This window comes from Orbicella faveolata, unplaced genomic scaffold (assembly GCF_042242905.1).
Source record: "Orbicella faveolata isolate gen_17 unplaced genomic scaffold, um_ofav_v1 contig_25, whole genome shotgun sequence".
In the NCBI taxonomy this organism is placed as follows: domain Eukaryota; kingdom Metazoa; phylum Cnidaria; class Anthozoa; order Scleractinia; family Merulinidae; genus Orbicella; species Orbicella faveolata.
The window spans coordinates 30,972,334-30,994,481 of record NW_028301553.1 but is presented as its reverse complement, the minus strand read 5'-3'; the positions used below and the strand labels follow the sequence as shown (position 1 = coordinate 30,994,481).

General features: G+C 39.4%; 2 protein-coding genes across 2 annotated transcripts; both read left to right on the top strand.

Moving 5' to 3' along the window:
- The first annotated feature begins 1,565 nt into the window (after nucleotides 1-1,565).
- On the top strand, nucleotides 1,566-8,280 carry LOC110059152 (beta1,4-N-acetylgalactosaminyltransferase A-like). The gene is made up of 7 exons (XM_089293594.1): nucleotides 1,566-2,313; nucleotides 3,830-3,960; nucleotides 5,013-5,129; nucleotides 5,691-5,863; nucleotides 5,946-6,068; nucleotides 6,707-6,811; nucleotides 7,718-8,280. Exons 1-7 carry the CDS (start codon nucleotides 1,812-1,814, stop codon nucleotides 7,866-7,868), a joined length of 1,302 nt encoding a protein of 433 aa, XP_089149720.1. The 5' UTR covers nucleotides 1,566-1,811; the 3' UTR covers nucleotides 7,869-8,280.
- Nucleotides 8,281-12,163: 3,883 nt separating this feature from the next.
- LOC149109858 (uncharacterized) lies at nucleotides 12,164-18,500 on the top strand. The gene is made up of 2 exons (XM_089293590.1): nucleotides 12,164-13,085; nucleotides 15,254-18,500. Exons 1-2 carry the CDS (start codon nucleotides 12,965-12,967, stop codon nucleotides 16,216-16,218), a joined length of 1,086 nt encoding a protein of 361 aa, XP_089149716.1. The 5' UTR covers nucleotides 12,164-12,964; the 3' UTR covers nucleotides 16,219-18,500.
- The last annotated feature ends 3,648 nt before the right edge of the window (nucleotides 18,501-22,148 follow it).

Sequence of the window (22,148 nt, the reverse complement as noted above, 5' to 3'; positions counted from 1 at the left end):
TCGTTTTCGAAAAGCACCGTTTTTAAAATGCTTTCCTCCTGAAATTCCTTTGGTTTGAAAAACGTTCTCGAAAAGTTCCATTTTCTTGACGGATCAGTGTGAAGAGTAGGCCTATTTTTAGAAGAGAAGTCGCGTTTTCAAATTTCTACGGTGTAGCGCGGACGCTGCAATGGCAGTTCTGCAAGCTGGTTTTCACATGACGTCACCAAAATTCGAACTACTAAACTATTGATCTTCCTGAGATTTTACTTAAATGATGTATAAGAGCAGCTGAAAACTAATATTCATACAAATTTTCGCTCCGAATGGGTTCTTGGTTTTGTGATACACTACGCTCGAATTTCTAAGCTTTTGCGTGACGCCGACGCGGCATTTACATCATGATGACGGCCTACAGAGCTGTCATGATGGTTAAAAAAGTGACTTATTTCGGGGAACGTGGCTATCTGAACAGTTCATGTCTTAGAAAAAGTATTATTTTAATTTTTTAGAGTTCCTCGAGGGATAAATTCACGCTTTTGTTGCAAAACTCAGTGACAGATGTTTCTGTTGGTTTCCGGCCGTCATGTTGGTGCCCATACGGATGGGCAGCATGGCGTCTTCATAAAAATCTCTATAAATTTGGGTAAAAAATTTCTCTGCATATCTCGCAGAAGAAAAATTGCTGTGACCAGAATTTTGGCGAGAGTCTTTGCATATTTACTTCCTTTCATTTCCCAGATTCTGGACTTTATCTATTGACCGGTTTTGATTTTGATTTTGATCTATTTTGAATTGCGTGACACTGAAAACCAGCAATGGATCGTTTTCACTATCACGCAACAAAAAAATAAATCGAAAACCATCCAGTGGAAAAAGCTATGAAATTATGATGTTATAGAAGATAACTAAATAAGACACTTCTCCAAGTTTTAGGCATGTGCGTTTCCCCAAACTTCAGATATTCGTCGAAATGTTTCGCAGATATTTACAGAGCCCAGTATGAAAACGCCATGTTGGCGTACCTCCGTGGTACACCAATATGGCGGCCGGAAAATAGTGTAAACATCTGGAACTTACTTTGGCTGTCTAGGTGACTGATTATCAGTACTGATCAAACAAGCATTTACATAAGCACTTTTCATAATGCTCTAACTTCTAAAAAGGCTCCAAATCATGAGATAAGTATATATTTTTCGACAAACTCGATCGTAAGCCTTGTGTCACGCATCTCCATAATCCTGAAATTCAAAATGCTCTGGATTCCAAACGAAGCGCGCTATTGAGCTGTAAAATTGTAAACAGATATAAATATACCGCCTCTTATGCCTGACGAGGATAAAAACTTTGGTGGCTCTTTAGTTTTGGATTTTAAAAAGTGATGACGTCACGTGAAAACGATCTATACCCATCAGATGGCCATGGTATAGTGCATGTGTAGTCTTTCGGTCTCATAGTCCGTGACCGTTCATAAACGAAAATCCAAACCATCAGAGAGACTTCCCCCCCCCCCCCCCGCCCAGCCTATTTCTGTTGTTCTTACTTCGTTCGTTATATTGAAACACAACAAACGCACGATAGCTTCATGTCCTTGTCTTGCTATACAAGGGCGGTCAGGTGATTGTGCGGACGAACCAATAACATTTTTGAATACCATGCACCAACAGCCACACAACGAGGAAAATTTTAAAGATCTTTGCCATTATCATGGCCGTATTTTTGAATGTTACTGTTCTAGATGAAGCAAACGTTCGTTTATGATCCCCAGAACTACTTTCTGACGTAGTTACCGAGACAGCCGAAGAGGAATTTTCCTTTCAGTGGACGGAGGAATGGTCAGTTTTATAAGCAGGCTAAAAACGTTCATATTTTGTACATTTTTCATCGCGGTGTTAGCTATCATTGCGATGTTTTGCTACTCTCTGAGATATTCATATGCTTCGAGACTGGAGATTAAGTATCTGGGAACGCTGAACTTGAAGATTGGAAACGATTTTGTTGAATCTGACGTAACGTCAACGAATACGTCGCGAACAAATTCTTCGATACAAGCGAGCGACAAAGTTTATTTGCTTCAAGAGAGCTCAAGCTCAAAGCACTCCGACCAGAAGATGAAAACGACGGTGTTGGCGATTGATAATAAAAATGACAGAAATAGAACCTCCAACAACAGTTTAACTAATCATTCAGCCGATGGATCAGTAGCAATTCACGATAACCACAAACAAAACAGCTCAATTATAGGTGAAGCGAAGGCTGGAGTAGCGAGCGATGGAGGCAAAACAGTACAAGATCTTGAAGACAACTTATGTCCTAAAAGCCCTTCGACGTTAGGTGAGTCCCGATTTCTCAATGTTATATTCTAGTTTACTTTAAAGTTCACTTTATTAGCTGCCTTCAGTCGCCTCGTTCGGACCAAAATGGACTGCGTTCTGTCAATGAATTAATTTACACAAACTAATTCAGATGCAAATAAGATAAAAACTATTCTAAGGGCCGATTTACACGGTACGACTTTGTCGCATAAGACAAGCTTACGACAGTCCTACGACATGACTTAGGACCATTTACACAGGCACGACATTGTCACTTACAAAATTAAATGTGCAAAAGTTTGCACCGGGATTTTCGGAGCGAAAGTTCTAACAAACGGTAAATAGATATTTTTGCTGTCCTGCGCTTTGAAAAACTTTCTAGCGACATAGGTTTAATTGCAAGTCGCTACGGTTAACTTACTTTCGGTAGGAACAATGGCATTAAATATATATACATACATATCACTTTGAGCGTATTATTGCATTTAAAGCATAATTCAGAGTTTTACATTTTATCTAACTTGAAGAAAGCAACCGAATGGTTAACTGGGCTGAAATGTCAGTATTCTTCAGCAAACATTTCAATGAACGGTTAATATGCATCAGTGATGCGTAACACTGTTGTCTCAAAATCCCTCATTCAAACAGTACAATGGACCTTTACGGCGATACGGCGGCCATTTTGAATTGTATTGTTTCAAAAAGCTATTATGGGATGCTCAGGGGGCAAATACAGCTGTACATACTAATTTGCCCCTAGACATAGTCAAACGTTGCCTCTGTCTAGTACACTGATATCCCTATAATCATTCAGGTGATTTATAAGATACGTTAGTAGAATTCTACTAGTATGGTAACGCTAAGGCGGCAGTCTGATTGGCTAAGCTATCATACACTATCAGCCAGGAGTAAAATTCTTCTGTTATACTAATGCAAATGCTGCAATCTGTTTGGTTAAACCATTGTACACTATCAGCCATTATAGTTCACCACTAGCAATAAAGACCAAAGAATGCAATAAATATTTGTTTCAAGAACATCAAATTTCCGCGGAGCAACTATCAGCCGATATTTCCTCAGAAGAAACACTCTATTGTTTTGTCGGAGGAAAATACCCGGATGGATAGCACTCGTCCATAAAAATTTTTTTGTAAAAAAGCAGGCTTATAGAAAAAAAAAAAATTAAAAGACGCAATCTGTCTTGTTTCTCTTACACTTCCAAATTTTACATTTGGCTTTCACGCCTTCCCTCTAAAAAAGTTGAAAATAATTCAATATGGTTTTTGAACTGGAGCGCGGAAGAAAATTTGGTGGTGAGAAATAAAGACAATAGAGTGTTTATCTTGGAGCAGCCTGATAATTGTCCCGCGGAAATTTGATGTTTCTAAACCTAGCATATTTTGTTATACAAGACCGGCTCAAAGAGCCGTTTTTCGATACTAATAACAATCTTTTAGTCCATAATTGAGAAAAAATATAACATCTTACACATTCATATTATAAGCTCAAAATATATCCAATTGATTATATTTCAGTGGGCCGTGTATATGTAAACGAGTCGATTCCTAGAATGGAAGAAGTAGAGAAGGAAATGGCTATTGTGCATGGCGGCTGGGTCAGTAATGGCGGATGTTGGAAACCTACTGAATGCAAAGCCAGAGTCAAGGTGAGGTATCTATCCAAATTTCTTCATTTTTTGATCAGCTTAACTATAAATTTGAATTTTTAAAGGATTTTTGGATTCTGCTGTATGTAAAGTATATCTTTGCAGAGATAAAGGGTGATATTAGTGATATCAGCGTGCATCATCTAAGCAATAGAGGACTTTTTCCGTGTTAACATAGCCGTACCTTAACGCACCTATTGACCAATTAGAGCGTGCATACTATAGTGTATCTTAAATATTTTTCTTGTTTTTGTAATTTAACAAGAAATATAAAGAGTAACGTTATTCGACGTTTCGATGTATCCAACATCATTATCAAGAATAAAAATCGTTGAATGTCAAAGTTGTTTAAAGAGTTGAGTTATAAATATCATTAGGTGGAATTCCTACGTGCGCGATAATTGTGCTAATGATATAGTTTCCCGCGAATCGAGTCCGATTGCACGTTCAATGATGGTTTGAGATTTTGAGAAAAAACAACTTTTCGTAAATATATGATTTTTCACGTTGTTATTGTAAGATAATTTTGTGCTGGTATGTAGATTCGTTGGTATGCAAGTTACGTAATTATGCTAAGAAGTTAATATTTAAGGAGTTTGTCCGTTAGGAGTTGTCACTTTGACGGCATCTCCGCTTTTGATCTGTTCATTTTGGAAATTTTTCTTTTTAGTAAATTTCCGTGTTTTTGTTTATTACGTTTATTGTGTTAATAACTATCCTAGGGCAATTTATGTCTGATCAATAAACGAGATGCCCCCTCCTATATGACTGATGTTTTCTTACTTATACTAAGTTAGAAATTATTTTGTTTCGTTTCACTGCAGAGTGATTAGACAACAAAAAGTAGTGTAGTTTATTCCGGCACTTTTTGAGGACCGAAAAATTGTCCGCGATAGTTGATTTCTCGACTCCATGTTGTTTCATATGTTTGCCAATCGAAGATCTGGAGCTTGTGTGTTCGATAACGCGTTAGTACAGGTGTCGGTTGGTAAAACCGACATAGTTAGGTTTTCTATTTGTCCTTTGTTAACGAAGAGATACTTTCTCCACAGATGGCCTTAATAATTCCATACCGTAATCGTTATGGACAGCTATCAATATTTGTTCGACAAATGCACCCTTTCTTGAAGAGACAGAATGTCGACTACAGAATCTTTGTAGTAGAACAGGTAAGTTTACGTAGAATAACTAAAATTGTCATTAGCTATCCCAGGAGCAATGATTGTGATCTATTGGAAATGTCTCTTTTCCAAATGTAAGAATTGGAATCCCGGGGCGGACTTTTTGTGGAATGAATGCAAGCTATCATTGAAAGAATTCGATGCCACAAATTGTGGAAAAAAATTATTGGAAAGGTCCGATCCATCTGCAAGATGCAAAGTATTATGATTTGTTGCAAAAGAACCAACACTGCACCATAGAGAACAATTTCTTGGTAAGTAGAAATCTTATTTCCCACATGATCAATCATGCCTGGCGGACAATTTCCCGTCAAATGTTTCGAAAGCGAACTGAAAAATGAAAATAGTAATAGATATTTAACTCTGGCTTGCGCTTTTACCCAAAATGGATGATGAATTTAATTTTGTTTTTCTATTATGTTATTCGGTCCGAATTGCGAATATTGTTCTTGCGTCAGGCAAGCGACTGAGAAATAGAAGGCCTGTTGGTAGTCTGTCACCTACAAGATGAATACAAACATCGCTTAACATGAATTATTTCATCACCAGTTAGGAAATACACCGTTTAACCGTGCAATCCTGTTCAACATTGGCTTTAACGAATCATTGAAGTTTGACCAATACGACTGCTTTATATTTCACGATGTTGACTTGATACCAGAGGATGATCGTAATGAATACACCTGTCCCTCATCTCCCAGACACTATACAAAAATAGTAATGTCTGCTGACTCTGGCCATGAAGTTTCTGAGTGAAAGTCAATAGTTTGCTCATTTATGAGCTGATTGTCTGTTTTTTTCCAGTCTCCCATATCAAGGTCTTTTTGGAGGAGCTGGTTCTTTTACGAGGGAACACTTTGAACTTATCAATGGCTTTTCAAACGAGTTTTGGGGCTGGGGAGGAGAAGATGACGACCTTTATAAAAGGTATAATCAGTGTATTTTAATAAACAAATCAGTGAGGTCGCTTGCTGTCTTACACATGAGAGGAGGGTACAAGGCCCCGTCAACACTACGGCGGAGAAATTCGAAAACGGCGTTTTCTCAATCCGAAAACGGAGTAATTTCCCATCCAAACACTACACGCAACGATCAACGACGGCAGAATAGGTTGAGTGCGCCCTGAAGGATTAGGGTTTTAAAATCACATGATAATCAGGACGTCATCGTTTTTGAAAAGCTCCGGTTTCGAAATGTTTTCCCACCACACTAAAATCGCAAAGCTGGGGCTTTCAAATTTCTCCGGTTGAAGAACGCTTTCGAAAAGCTCTTTTTTCATGAAAGCTGCGATTTCAAATCTCTCCGGCGAAGTGTGGACGGGGCCGAAGCAAACGATTTTCAATTTCCTATAACAACTCGATTGTGAAATTCATTTAATATTCTTTTTCTCTTTTTAACCGTTTTCGCAAAAATCCGGCTTTTCCATGCATTGTTTTCAGCGACGAAGAGCTTACGATCGAAACTTCAGCTTCACAAAATCGCTACTGTAGCTAATGTAATTTATCTTGATCAACTTCAAGTTGATGAATAACAAGGTTTCTAACCACACATGTTTCGTTTACCAGAATTACTGCCAAGGAGCTCAAGCTTATGCGACCATCCATGCAAGCTGGCAGGTACAAAATGTTGAAAACTTTTCACTTCCGCAGCACTGGGGCCAATCCAAATCGGTATGTACAGTTATCTATGCCTCTTACATTGAGAGATATATCTTCATCCTGAGTCGTATTCAATACAAACAACATTTGAAGGAACGTAGAATGGTTTTACCTTTCAAACTGTAAGCTTTCACATTTGTCGATTTATTTCATCCCATTTTCTTCTGTCTTATACCTTTACTTCCTATCCTATCCTATCCCATGCCATCCCATCACATCACATCCTATCCCATTCTATTCTGTCCCATTCTATCCCATCCCATCCCGTCCCGTCCCTCCCCGTCACGTCTTCTCCCATCCCATCTAATTCCATCCTTTACCATCGCAGACCATAGTGATAGAGAAATTCGCATAAGTACAAATCTTTAAAGAATTCCTGTCAAGTATAATTCAAATGTACTAAATTGAATCCATTTTATAAGTACTTTTGGACTGTAAACATCCGTTGCTAGGGGCGTTGCTATGTTAAAGTATAGCTACCAGTGTGCAGATTTCGTAATTTAAACGCAAATCAAGGAGCAATTAGAGGAAAATCATTTCAAAATACGTTTTGCAAAAGGTCGGAGAATGGTCAGAGAATCTTTATGTTTCGAAAAAATGTCTTTTTTGGGAGAGAAATTTGTGTAAGACCAACTTAAGGTTTGCTCGAATTAAATTGTAAATAATTTTAACTTTATGTAGCTAAGATATATTTTAATGTGTAAATAGTGTCCCCAATTAGCTTTTTTAACGCTAAATACCATTGACACGCATATAGTCATTCATTCATTCATTCATTTATTCATTCAACCCATCTCTTCGCGTCCCATCCGTCCCGTTTAATTCTATCCCATTCCATCCCGTTCCGTCCCGCCCCATTCCGCTTCATCCCGTCCCAGGCCATCTTAACAGATATATTTCTTTTCAATCCACCTACAGCCTTGCTAGCCTTAAAACTTCTGTCAAGCGAATGAGTACAGACGGTCTGAATTCCCTCAAGTACACAGTGCAGCGTGTAACAGAGTACCCTCTTTATACTCTGGTGTCAGTCGATGTGAAAGACGCCATGAAAATTACAACAACAACATGAACGCCTTTCCCCACATCAACAGTCGACATCATGCGAGGAGAGCATTTCAAGTCTTCTGCACTGGATTTGATCGTCCAATCATTGGCCTGAGTTGTGCGAAAAGTGGATAACACTATCCACTCCATAAATTACTATGCAGCGAATAGTGTGGTTTGCTTTGGGAAGACTTATCCATTGGATAGTGATTTATCCGGTGGATAGCATTACCTACCTTTTGAACAACTAGGCACAGGGCTGGTTTTAATTTAGTTAAACATTCTAGAAATTTAGGTAAAATGGTAGAGGATTAACTGTAATTTCCGCTTCACTTCACTGGAAAGCCTCACCAAGAGCAATACCTCTTGGAACTACCTTCTAGAAGCTCTGTTTTTTGTTTTGGTTCCAGGAAATTTTCAGGACAGAAAAAACAAAATTTCAGGACAGTTAAGCGAAGAGAGAAAGCTTTTAACATTTACCTCGTACGGAAATATAAATCGCTCTTGGAGTCTGGGGAGGGGCACAATATATTTTGATGATTGAATCGGGTCAGGACTGGGAATGAGTGAAACTTGGCTTTATACTGTGGTTGCGACGATAGATCGTTTTCGCGTGACATCATCATGTTCAAAAATCTACAACGAAAGAGCCACCAAAGTTTTTATCCCCGTCAGGCATAAATAAGGGCTGCTAAATTTATATTTGTTTACAACTTTTCAGCTCAATAGCGTGCTTCGTTTGGAAACCAGCGCATTTTGAATTTCAGAGTTTTTTGGAGTTATTCAGAGTAGTGTGTGAGATAAAGCTACGATCGCGTAATTTGTAAAAGAATATATATTCTTATCTCGTGGTTTTTAGCCCTTCTAGAAGTTTAAGTGTTAGGAAAAGTGCTTATGTAAATGTTTGTTTATTCAGTACAGATAATCAGTCGCCATTCTCTGAGCAAAGTAAGTTCCACTATTTTCCGGCCGCCATATTGGTTTACCAAGCTGCACCAATATGGCGGTGCATACTGGGCTCTGTAAATTTGTGCGAAATATTTCAACGAATATCAAGTTTGGGAAAACGCAGACACCCTAAGCTTGTAGAAGCGTCTTCTTTATTCATTTCCTATAACATTACAATTTCTTGACTTAATCCAGCGAATGGTTTTCGATTTACTTCCTTTATTGTGTGACAGTGAAAACGATCTATTTTTTAGCGAGAAAGAGGACGCACTAAAGTTCAAGTTCTTTTCGCTCTTTTAATTCTTTTTTATACTTGGTACATGTCAATAAACTTGTACACATTGTTACGCTATGGCCGGCAAGGACTTATGCTATTAAAACTTATTTGAAGTATTTTTATTTAAAATAACTAAAAGTAGCTAGTTAAGCTCTGTAACGTCTGTAGCGTTATTCAAGCGTATCGATTAAACGTGGTTTTAAGGGCCAAGGATTTTGGAATCCGTGGATTTTCCATGATGTTGCAATGAAATCAAATTATGAATCCTTTTTATAAATGATTGACGTTCAAACGAGTACAATTTGAACGCTAAGAGCTTCGAGACATTTCCAAGTTTGCAACAGTTAGTGGACACGAACTATAAAGAAGAGATCCTGCGACTGGCTGTTCATTTACAGTGAGAAGCAACTCCGGCAGGCCATAGCTGTTACCTCACTTCACCCGTGCATACGTATTTACTCGAACATTTCTAGAAAACCTGCAGTTTCTTCAATTATACCATAACCAAGGTAGTAATAAAGCCATACAAAGGCCATAAACGTCTTCAAAGTATGTCTTCACCGTGCTGATCCCGTAAACCGTTTTAAATGCATGTTCACGGTCCGAGAAAATGTAAATTAGTATTAGGCGCCACACTACGCCGGAGGAAAAAATCGGAAGTTTTACTCTGAAAACTCATCAAATGTTTTCCGTCCACACTACGCCGGAGAAATTTGAAAACGCATCATTCACCGGTCATTTTGCATTTCTGTTTGATTAAAGATCGGGCAGAGTAATATACATACATACATAGACTTTATTTTTTCCCGAATTTAAGAGTAGCTATTACATATACAATCTAATCTAATTATATACACAGTCTAATTTAAGAGTAGCTATTATATATACAAAATATCTATGTTGCAACTGCCAAAATGGTACTAGGGACAGCCAAGAGGGCAAGCAAACCCTGGTTATGCGGAGGAACGTGGAAGAAAGTAGAAGAAAGGAGACAACTTAAACTGAAGCTCGAAAGTACACGTTCAGAAAGAGTCAAACAAAGAATAAGGGAGCAGTATAAGGGAAAGGACCGGGAAGTGAAAAGGAGTGCACGTGAAGACAAGAGGCGCTGGTTGAATGAGATGGCAGGAAACGCTGAGAGAGCGGCAGAAAATGGAAGAACTGGGGAATTACATCGAATAGTGAAGACCTTGACGGGTGAGACGAGAAGAGTGAGTACAGCAGTAAACGATAAAAACGGAAGACCGACAAATGAGGGGAGCAAAAGACTGAAGATCTGGAAAGAATACTTTGACGCAGTACTCAACAAAGACCCACCTGAAAGGCCCATTCAGCCCCGTGAAATGGAAAGAAGGCAAAATGACGGAGAATTTGATATTGGACCATTTCGACCAACCGAAGTGAAAAGTGGTATAAAAGCAATGAAAAATGGAAAGGCAGCTGGACTCGATAACGTAGTAGCCGAACTTCTAAAAACAGATTTAGATGAGAGAACGCAGGAACTAACAAAACTGTTTAACAAAGTGAAGGAAGAGGGCGTAGCACCAAAAAGTTGGAATAGAGGATTGATAGTAAAGTTACCCAAGAAGGGTGACCTACGCGAATGTACGAATTGGAGAGGTATTACACTGTTACCAGTCATCAGTAAGATCTTTGGAAGAGTGTTGATAAGTAGAATCAAAAAAGGTGTCGACAACATCCTGAAGAAGGAACAAGCAGGTTTTCGACAGAACAGAAGTACCATTGATCAGATCTTTGCTCTCAGGAATATACTTGAACAAGTCAACGAATGGAACGCAATTCTGTACACCCATTTCATAGACTTTGAGAAAGCGTTCGATTCTCTACATAGAGAAAGTCTGTGGAACATCATGTCAATGTACGGAATCCCAGAAGAGCTTATCGAATTGGTGAAGGCGATGTACAACAACTTTGTGTGTGTGCAGTTCTAGATGAGGGTGAAACAACAGAATGGTTTCAAGTCCAGTCAGGAGTAAAGCAAGGTTGTGTCATGTCTGGTTTCCTATTTCTACTTGCAATTGACTAGGTCATGAGCAGAACTACGGAAGGTAGAAGAACTGGTATACGATGGAAGTTCACCTCGATCTTAGAAGACCTAGACTTTGCAGACGACATCGCTTTGTTGTCGTCTAGGTACGTCGACATAAGAGATAAGACCAACAGACTAGCCGATGAAGCTGCAAGAGTCGATCTTAAGATCAATGCAAAGAAGTCAAAAGTCATGCGGGTGAATGCCAAAAACGACCAACGAATAGAGATTAATGGTGAACAGGTAGAAGAGGTGGAAGAGTTTGTGTACCTAGGCGCACTGCTGGACAAAGAAGGTGGAACAACCAAGGACCTACAGCAAAGGCTGAGTAAAACTAGACAGGCTTTTTATAGGATGCGAAGAATATGGGGCACCAGTGAGATTGGCAGAAAGACGAAGGTACAATTGTTTAAAACAATTGTTAGGTCAGTTTTGATGTATGGCTGTGAAGCTTGGAAACTTACGAAAACAGAAGCAAAGAAGCTGGACGGTTTCCAATACAAGTGCATGAAGAGGATTTTAAGAATAAGGTGGCCTCAGACCATCTCCCACCAACAAATTTAGGAGAACACAGGAGTGAACAGAACGAGTGATGAAATCAGACGTAGAAGATGGAATTGGATTGGACATATAATGAGGAAAGACAAAGAGGAACATTGCGTCACAGCTCTGGAATGGAGGCCAGAAGGGAAAAGAAGGCCTGGTCGACCCAAAACAACATGGAGGAGAATGGTTGAAGATGAAAGGAAAACAGCTGGGTGGCAGTCATGGGCGAATGTCAGAAACCTCGCAGCAAACCGTAGTGGTTGGAAAGAGAATGTCAAAGCCTTATGTGCCTTATGGCATAAAGAGATATAGGATAGGATAGGAGGAGGATTATATATACAAGCTAACTTTTCCGAGTGAAAATAACAAAAGAAATCAACATAATATACAGTGAAATAAAAACTACAATTCTCAAGAAGAAGCCTGAAAAAAAAAAAAAAAAAAAATCTTCCCAATGTGTGGCTTCATAGCTCAGTTGGTAGAGCGTCGCACCGGTATCGTGGAGGTCACGGGTTCGAATCCCGTTGAAGCCCTGATTTTTTTTTCAGGCTTCTTCTTTCCAATTGCTTAAATTGGAAGATTAACTGCGATGATCATTCTTCACTTTCATCTACAACCGCAGTTCATATATGAATTATTTCATATAAACTTCACATCAATGTGTATCTAATATAACTTTATGCTGTCCAGTTTGAAAACCGTTTTGATAAAACACATTCCGAGGACAACGCAGGCAAAATTCGACGAAACAGTAGTCCGAGTCAAATTTAGCTGTGAGAAGAATTTTTGGAGTCCAATTTTCAAATTATTTTCAGAGGGAACTGTCCAAATAAGTTAAATAAATTTTTCATTTGGACGCTATTAAACTTTGAATCCATTATGAAGGTTTTTTATCTGTTTTCTTTTTCTTCTAGTGACCTATATTGGCGGACGAGACTAAGAGTTTATTTTGCTGTTAATTCTGAACAGAGAATTTTACATCGCTTGCGAAATGCAATGAGATATTGTAATAATATTACCAGTCCGAAATTCGAATAAATTCTGTTGTCTATGATATGTCAGGCTGGCCTCCATGGGTAATCATCCCCCGCTGGAAACAGCCAAGGCAATTTCAAACGCGTCTTTGTCTGAATTGATTAGTAGGACAATTTTGAAAGCATGGTTTATTTTCTACCGCGCTGTCACGGTTATGCGAATATTGCATGCCTCCCTCGGTCGCGCAATATTTTCAAATCGAAATTCAAATATTTCGAGTTTGCTTTAGTTTAAACGTACGTGCTGAAGCCAAACGGTATCCGTAATGTCTTTTATAACGCGAGGTAAACTCATAGGTTTCCTCCTTACTCTCATTCTCGTCATCTTGTTCATGTACACGTCGAACAACACGGGGATTGGAGGGAGACAGACAAATTACAGAAAAGGTAAGGACTGTTGAAGTTTTGATAACTTAATTGGTAGGACATGTTTCGATTATGGTAGAAGACTTTCCCTATACATGGAATACAAAGCACTTATGGAAGTTAATCCCGCGTTGTGTTTAACCGGCTGTTTCCGTAACATGTCTAAGATTTTACGAAGGTAGAGAGTTGCAATGTTCGAGTGTGGCCTCCAGAATTTTTCGCAAGATGTTTTCAACATGCTAGCCAATATTTAAAGATTTCTTAGCGACTATCATTTGACTATGCTATCGCATCGTCTTTTAAAAATCATAGCTCTCGCAAAAGTTATCGTTAAACTTCACGGGTCTGGCAGCTTCGTTTTGTTAGCGGATATATGTGCGTCTCGTGGTCTCGATTTTTTCACAAAGCTTTCTCGGGTCTCGATTGCTTGCCAACTGCTAAAAAAGGTAAACTAGTGATACAATCTTAGATAGTGCATAGTGCAATTTACGGCTCTGACACAGTAGTCACACAGGTCCTCACCTATGCCGTTCTCTCCTTGGGTAGTCAACTAAGCCTTTCCCCTTGGCAGAATATGAGCAGACAAAAGGTGATAAGACATAATCTTAGCAGTGTGTATGTTCCATGTTTGTATATTCGTTCAAGGCCCCAAAATAACTTACAATAATTACCGTTAGTCAAGACGGTTTTAAATTTTATTGTGGTATTTTACGTTGAGTTTCGTTCATTTTAAATTCAATCAATACGTAGAAGTAGCAAATGTGACAATTTTACTTACACGTCACCGTTTGTAACTTGATACATTTGTTTTCCTCGCCAATATCAACGTATGCAACAAGATAGTTTTGTTCCCTCGAAAATATAAGAAACGTCTATTTTTGTTTTTACTCACTGCTGGAGATAAATGGAATATAAAAGTTAAATATCTGCTGAAAAGTCGAAAAGGAACGATTTTGTTTAATTCAAAACGCATATTTTCATTTCAACGATAAACAAGAACTAATCTAATTGTCAAATAATCACGTCGAATCACGGAATAGTGCGTTCATATTCTTTTGCCAGCTTTGGCGTTAACAATAAAACCAAGTCAAACTAATACACAATGCTATCGAGTAATACAACTGAGGAACGCTTCAACGAGAAGTATTGAAGTTAGAAATCGTCACTTTACGGAAATTATATCCCACATCGGTGACCGAGTCACGTCATAGACTGATGAAATTAATTGGCAGTTTCATTAAGCGCCACGGAGTCTGCCGCAATAATAACGAAGTTTCTTTTGTCGCAAATTTACTAGTTTTACAAGCAACGAACGCGGGAAAGTTTCGGCTGAATATGAACTTTTGGCTCTCTTTCATAGAAGAAGAAACAAGTAAACTGCTGAGGGGAAGCAATATGTTTTCATTCTTTATTGGCACCTTGGCAGAAACACAATAGTTATAAATTAAAAGAGCAGACGACATTTCTTGAAACATTCCAGACGATAAGCAGTCACAGTAACGTTCTTTGCACTAAACAAAGGGAGAACTGACGTTACCTGAAACATAGCTGCCATCCCCAGCGAAGCGTGGATCTGATCTCGACAACGGAGTTTCACACTAGCAACGTTGGAGCGCATGCGTTTTATGTGTTGTGTTCTACCACAAGGAAAAGCATTCAACGTTCGAACGTAGTCCCGGATATGGCATGTATCTTTCACCTAACTTATAGTCGACTTTGACGTTAACTAATCTGCGCATACGTTTAGATCAAATTCCTTTTGTTGTTAAGAGAATAGCACCACAAGGATAGCAAGAGATTTGCAAAAACATTAATATATTGACAACGGTATGTTTTTGCATCTTTTATTGTAAATAAACATTTGAATTTTATGTATTTACATTTTAACTAGTTTCTATTTTCTTTTGTTTACTTGTTTATTAAGTAATGTATAGTTATGTTATTTTAATAGTGGGCTTCCTGTGAGGTAGCTTTTTAGCTAAGTAGAGTTGTCACTATAAATAAAGAATTACCATTACCAAGTCTCGGCTTCACGATATGGAAAGTCGAAATACGTTGGGTCCGCGAGGAAAAATGCTAGTCTAGCCTTCTCGCATAGTCTCGCAGTTACTGTTCGCCATCGCTCATATATGAAACCTCTTATATGATATTGAGTGCTATTAATTATTTGAACTCTTTTGTTTTGGCAGCTAAAGCCGTTAGTCGAGAGATAACACCAACCCAGGTTAATGTCAGCGAAGAAGCGAATGCCACAGTGAGAACGACAACGGTGGAATTCACCAAGACATTCATTTATCTTACCCAGACCGAGCAATGCCTTCCTCAAAACCTAGCTAGTTCTTCTGAGATTGGCAATCCCGATACATGCAACTGCGACGTTATAGTGTTAAGTTTTCAAAACAAGTGTCAGGATCAAAATTCATCACACATCACCTATTTGTTTGATCCGAACACTGGATGGGGGACAGGACGAAATGTTCTTTACTTTGCTGCAATAACCAGAACCCCAGGGTACCATTATTACATATTTGTAGACGAAGATGTAATTCTTACTTTTAACGAATTTACTCCTCCAAAGATGGAGAAACATAAGCCGTTCAGGGTGGTAGAGCGATGGCTTCTAGATTACGAGCCTGTAGTGGGTGTCCTGAACTATGGGGTACATCACGGTGCCTGGTGGACATTTGGAAGAAGAGAAGCAGTTTGTGGGATTACCGAGAAATCATTGGTGATACCCGCAGTATGGTTTGATGGTGTTTTCAACGCGCACCATTATAAATCCATACAACGCCTTTTTCCTTACCATGTTCAATACGAAAAAGTAAGCTGGTGGTCGATACACAGGTACTTGTTTTCTGCTGTTGAACTGAAATTCCGTGGACAAGCACTGATGTTTGTGCCGGTTACCGCTGGAAATCCTACGCATCGCTCTTATCCAAAGTCACTTAAGAACATTCAGATATACTGGCGAGACTACATTGAAACGATTAAACAAGAAACTCCCGCAGTTTACAGAAATCGTTCGATTTTTGAAGACTTTAAGCAGAACTTGGATAACTACGTCATCAATACTTTAACCTATTGTATGAATGTTACACGTCATCAACCCATAGTGCCTTACGCGCATTTTGAGCGCCATGCCTTGTCGAAGTGAAACGGTTAACAGAAACTTCTCAGACTCGTTGCTAACTAACATCAACTACTAACATTACGTTTTCAACATAGGAGATCAAAGCCGCCGGTAGGCACGTTCCATTTCATTAACACTTCCGCTTTGAATTTCTGGAACTGATTTCCATTGAAAAATTAAATAGCATTTTGCGAAGTTCACGGGGAAAAGTGTATCCAAATTTTTAAAAATTTCTTACCTTTCATTTTCATTTTTCAAAATTTCATTTTCCTCGCGAAATTTTTAGTTAAATGGTTCCAGAATCTTTCGAGGGAAATACCCGTACCAATTGCCCACTTGACCTGATCGTGGTGGAGTGGTTTGCGTGCCCCAGTGACCCCTAGAGCTATGTCGGCGGGTGCCATGTGCACCTGGTAGGGTCACCCATGCCGAACAGGTCAAAGGGTAGGGGTCAGACGAAGAGGCTCCCTGGTCCTCCAGGTTGGGGGTTGGGCTGCGGGCTGATAACCCGCTCCTGTAAAAAACATATTATTACCGAAACCAGAAGCAGAATAATTTCAAATGATCTGGGGGACGTCGTGGTCACTCCTCACACCATGAGAGGATCGATGACGCATGGGGGTGAAAGCCAAACGGAGGCCCTTGGGCAGATGAGATCACCAGTCCACCCAAAGAACGTCATGAAGATAGGAAACTGGAACGTGAGAACGCTATACCAGAGTGGAAACATAGCACAGGCATCAAGAGAGATGAAGAAGAGAGGTATTGAAATCATGGGAATTAGTGAGACACATTGGACAGGACAAGGAAAAGCAGTACTGGAGGGGGGAGACACTATCATATACTCTGGCAGAGAAGATGACAACCACAGAGGTGGAGTAGGAATACTGATGACCAGATTCGCAGCAAGATCACTCATAGATTGGACACCAATAAGCGAAAGGATAATTACAGCCAGGTTCTATTCCAAGCATGTTAAGATGACGATTGTACATGTATATGCACCAATAGAGGATGCAGAAGAGTCTGTAAAGGACGAATTCTACGAGAGACTACAGGATGTGTTGAATAACAAAAAAGAACATGATATGCTGGTAATCACAGGTGATATGAACGCAAAGGTCGGTGAAGACAACCGAGGTTATGAGAGAATCATGGGTAGACAAGGCATTGGGAGAATGAACGACAATGGAGAAAGACTTTGCGAATTTTGTGATATGAATGAACTGATAATAACAGGAACGTGGTTTCCACATAGAGATATTCACAAAGCCACCTGGGTATCGCCGGATGGAAAAACGAGAAATCAAATAGACCATGTGCTGATAAACAAGAAGTTTCGTAACTCAGTAATTGACACCAGAGTCTATAGATCAGCAGACATTGGAAGCGATCACTATCTTGTATGCATGAAAGTGAAGCTAAGACTAAGAAAACAACAACCCAAAGAACAGGGAAGTATAAGGGCAAGGTATGACACCAACAAGTTGAAAGAAAAGAACGTTTTGGAAACCTTTATGATCACTTTGCAGAATAGATATCAGGCATTGGAAGAGTCAAGCAAGGATGCAATATGTCTGGATTTCTATTCTTGATAGCTATGGATTGGATTATGAGAAGGACTGTAGGAAAAGGAGAAAACGGAATCAGGTGGAACTTTACATCTAAACTCGATGATTTAGATTTTGCAGATGATGTGGCGCTTTTGTCTTCTACTAAACAGCATATACAGAACAAGACTACTAAAATGAATGAGGAAGCAAGACGGGTCGGGCTGAAAATCAACAAAGGAAAGACAAAGGTGATGAGGATCAACGGGAAGAGTCAAGAGAAGGTTGCAGTAGATGGGCAAGATATCGGCGAAATTGAGGAGTTTAATTATCTGGGGGCTACCATTTGTAAGGAGGGAGGAGGAATGAAAGATCTGAAAAACAGGCTGTCCAAGGCGAGAGGGACATTTGCCAGACTCAATAGAATATGGAACTCAAGGAACATCATGAAGAGGACCAAGCTTAGACTGTTTAAAACCTTAGTTGTACCGGTACTACTGTATGGATGTGAGACATGGAAGATGAACATGGGAGATGACCAACGAATAGATGTGTTTCACAACAAATGCCTCAGGAGGATTCTCAAAATAAAATGGCAAGATCACGTTACCACTAGAGAGCTCCTTGAGAAGGCAGAGACGAAGTTCCTTAGTGAAGAGGTTAAGAGGAGAAGATGGAAGATGATAGGGCATGTCTTACGACAAAACAGAAACAGCCATACCAACATAGCCCTATCATGGACACCTGAAGGAAAAAGGAAGAGAGGAAGGCCTAAGACTACCTGGCGAAAAACAGTTGAGAGAGAGAGGAACAGCGCAGGATGGCGTACATGGGATGAGGCAAGAGCTGCTGCAGCCAACAGAGAAAATTGGAGGCATTCTGTGGAGGCCTTATGTGCCACGAGGCACAAAGAAGCTAAGTGAAGTGAATTGCCCACTTTTCGATGTTTTGGTTGATTTCAACACTGACGCCCCATGTTTGACAGCATCCGATCTGAGTTAGCTTCGAGTTTTTAGATTTTCTTTTGTCCGTTTCCTCCTTAGGTTTAGCCGGGTTTTATTGTGAAGATACAACGGGGGACAAAATTCTTAGGACAATTAACATACTATGCCTTAATTTCTCCTCCTTTGCCCCTCGCCCCTAAGCAATGTTGTAGTTTGTGCAGCCCTGTACACTTTAACCTGTCCTGAAAGTGTTTCGTCATCCCAACATTGTTCGGATTGGGGAGGGGAGGGCCACTCTCGATATCCACGTGGTTAGAGAAGTGCATATTACGCTACATCTGATTATTTGATAAGTTAAGGATGTGGAAGCAAGGTTTTCCATGACTGTTCCAAGGATTTTTGTCCTCCATTGTATATCAAGCTTTTGAGTCCGTGTTGTACCACTGATTTTAAGCCTCTCACATTTCGTCAGAAATACGACGCGCAGCGGAGTGTTTCCGACTCTTTTCTTGGTGTTTAACACGTTGGTAAAACACTGTCTCTCCCAAACGTTTGAAGTTGTCCTTCAGTAGCATTTCAGAATAGATAAATATATTGATTCAATTAAGGCCTTGAGCCTCTGTACTGTATTTTAATTCCAAGCTTTCGCCGTTCCACGGCGTCATCAGGGAATGAAAGAAAATATTCCATAGTGCGTGATATAAAAGTGGTGTAGGTAACGCGAATGATAGAAGTATTAAAGACAATGAGTGTATATAATGTGATTAAAGTATACGATAGTATGGAAAATGGCTAAAGAGTATAAGTGATGAAGCGGTTAAAAATAAAGCAGTTCAAGAAAAAATGAAATAAAATAAAATAGAATAAAAGTTATCTGAGTTCGATACATTCTTTCTGAAATAATATACTACAAACTGGACAATCGTTAATGAGTATGAGTGATAAAGCAGTTCAAGATAGTTCAAAATAGAAGGTCTCAGAGTTCGATGCATTCTTCACGGGAATTAAGATCGGGCTTGCACCTTCGGATGTAGAACTCCTCGAATAATCGCAAGTTGACAGGATCGTTTTCTTGTGCGATTGCTTTGACATCAACACCTTGGTTGTTTTGGTTGTTAGCTGCCCCTTGACCCGTTGTAATGTGTTTTTTTACGGACGAGTTGTTGTTGTTCAGGTGTTGTTTAATGCGATCATGTACAAATCGCGTTGTGCTTCCGATGTAAAATTTGTTGCATCTCTTGCAGGTGACTTGGAACACGTATTTCTTCGTAGGCACAGGTTGGTGTTTGCTATAGGGCAGTTTGTTCTCGTGCATGTGTTTTGGGTGTGGTGAGAGAGGGCTTGTCTCAGCGTGTAGGATTTGTGAGCGACGGGTATTTTTTTGGGAGGTCTTCTTTGCCGAAGATCCTGGTTATTCTGTAATCTAGTCGGACTGAAATGAATGAGATTTTAAAGTACAACCATTTTGTATTTGCAGTTTGGGGGTCACGTATGTGATGGCGTTTAGTTTTCTCTACGATGTTTTCGGGATATTCGTTGAGGCGATCAAAGGATGTTGTCAAACGCCTCTTATTGAAGCATGATTACTATAAAACCACAAATAAAAATCCTTGTAAACAGTAAAACATTGAACTCTTTTAGAAACTTTCTCTTTTCGGAATCGGCTGTGGAGGAGGGGGTAGGGGAGGATAGTGGTATGCCAATATACCAGAAAAGAAAAAAAAACCAAAACGTCCCCTCATTTCGTGTAGAATGCCAACATTTGGAGAAACATGGTAAACGTTATACCCATTTAAGGCCCAATGTTGGCGTCAAAATACCGTATACTCGATTTAATATCGCCCAGTATACCGCATACACCAACACCCTAGCGGACCCTGTCTTTTAAGAGAGGGACCTGGTGTGGCACTTTTTGGATCGTACCACATTTTGACGTCATCTGAAATCCATTTTTTGATTTGACGTTATATAAAAAACAACTTGGTCGTCAATCCAGTCGTCCTGGACCTGGTTGTTCAAAGCCCGATTAAGCTAACCCAGGATAAGCGAGAATTTTGATTTGAGTTTTGTAACTATAACGTGAGGTTTTCTGTTTATGTTGTTTGAGTTTGACAAATCTCCAGGTCCTCGAAATACTCAAAAACAAAAGCAGTGAAAACCATTTGTACACAAGAAAAAATTACACTTTGGTTACTTTTATAATCCTGGGTTAGCATTAACCGGCTTCCAAACAACCCGGCCCTGACTACAACAAGTTAACCTGACATGAGCCCGATATCCAATCGAAAACCTGCACTTGGTCGGCGGTAGACTTAAGGTCATTCCTAACATTTGCATTGCGCATCCTTACTGCGCATAATTTATGGCGTCATTAGCGCGCGCTCGTGCACGCGCATATTGAAAACATGACGGATTTGCCTTGATATTGAGCTCTGTCAGTTAATAAATGGCTCTAGCTCACCAACGAGCACGGGCACCCCAATTTTTTTTCCAGTCATTATAATCAACTAATCATAAGCCTTGCGTGAGAAAAGAATGATCTAATTTCTATTGCTGAAAATTGAATAAATAAGAAAAATAAGAGACACACTGTGGTCTTTTCTATTTTGCAGTCGGTAACCACGTCAAGAAATTTGGTTCAAATTTTTAATCAAGGATTTAGCTTTCTGCCTGAATCAAACTTAAAATGTTTATTTGTGTTCGACACAATGTATTGACTGTAGTTTAAGGTGGCCGAACACAGTTTTCGCGCGCGCTTTTGCTGATGCAATTCAGCGCGCGCACAAGGATTGAAAAACAAACATGCCTTCAATAGAGCGATCATTTTATTTACTCAACACCCGCACTATATGCGCTATTTTTCTCCATTATTGAACGCAGTGTATTGATGCCTTTAGTCTTTTATTACAAAGCTATGTTAGAAAAGGTAACGACGCAAAGAACCCAGCAATTCTCAGCTTTTTCTTTGTTACCGAAAGAACCCAGTTAAATGCAGCGCATGCGCAGTTGCTCGAAAAATTGAGACCGATTGCTTTTGCAGAAACTTGCCGATTTCTAACGATCCAGTCGATAGAATTTCAAGAAATTTGGCAAAAAAATAATTCAGAAACCACTTGAATGATCTATCGCAAAAAATCTGAATTTTGACATAGGGAATTTTTAATAATACAGAACATGCAGTGAAAACGATTTACGGCGAATTACGAAAGTCGCCTATGTCAAAATTTTATTAGAACAGTGTTGACAGAAGGGATTTAATGTCAATTCATAGTGGGCAAATGATGAAAAAATCTAACGACTGAATTTTTTTTAAATAAACAAAAAACATTTTTTAAGCCTTGTTTTTAACCAGCCCCGTTGCCATGGCAACAGCACTCACCTTAGCCAAAATGTGAGAATAAACCCTTCTGTGGTTAACCTTGACTCTTGCAAAAAACGGGCGCCAAAGCATAAATAGCTT

Coding starts and splice junctions, on each gene's coding strand:
- LOC110059152 (XM_089293594.1), top strand. CDS start 1,812: ATGGTCAGTTTTATAAGCAGGCTAAAAACGTTCATATTTTGTACATTT. Junction 2,314..3,829: donor TAAAAGCCCTTCGACGTTAG/GTGAGTCCCGAT, acceptor ATTATATTTCAG/TGGGCCGTGTATATGTAAAC. Junction 6,069..6,706: donor GATGACGACCTTTATAAAAG/GTATAATCAGTG, acceptor TTCGTTTACCAG/AATTACTGCCAAGGAGCTCA.
- LOC149109858 (XM_089293590.1), top strand. CDS start 12,965: ATGTCTTTTATAACGCGAGGTAAACTCATAGGTTTCCTCCTTACTCTC. Junction 13,086..15,253: donor ACAGACAAATTACAGAAAAG/GTAAGGACTGTT, acceptor TTGTTTTGGCAG/CTAAAGCCGTTAGTCGAGAG.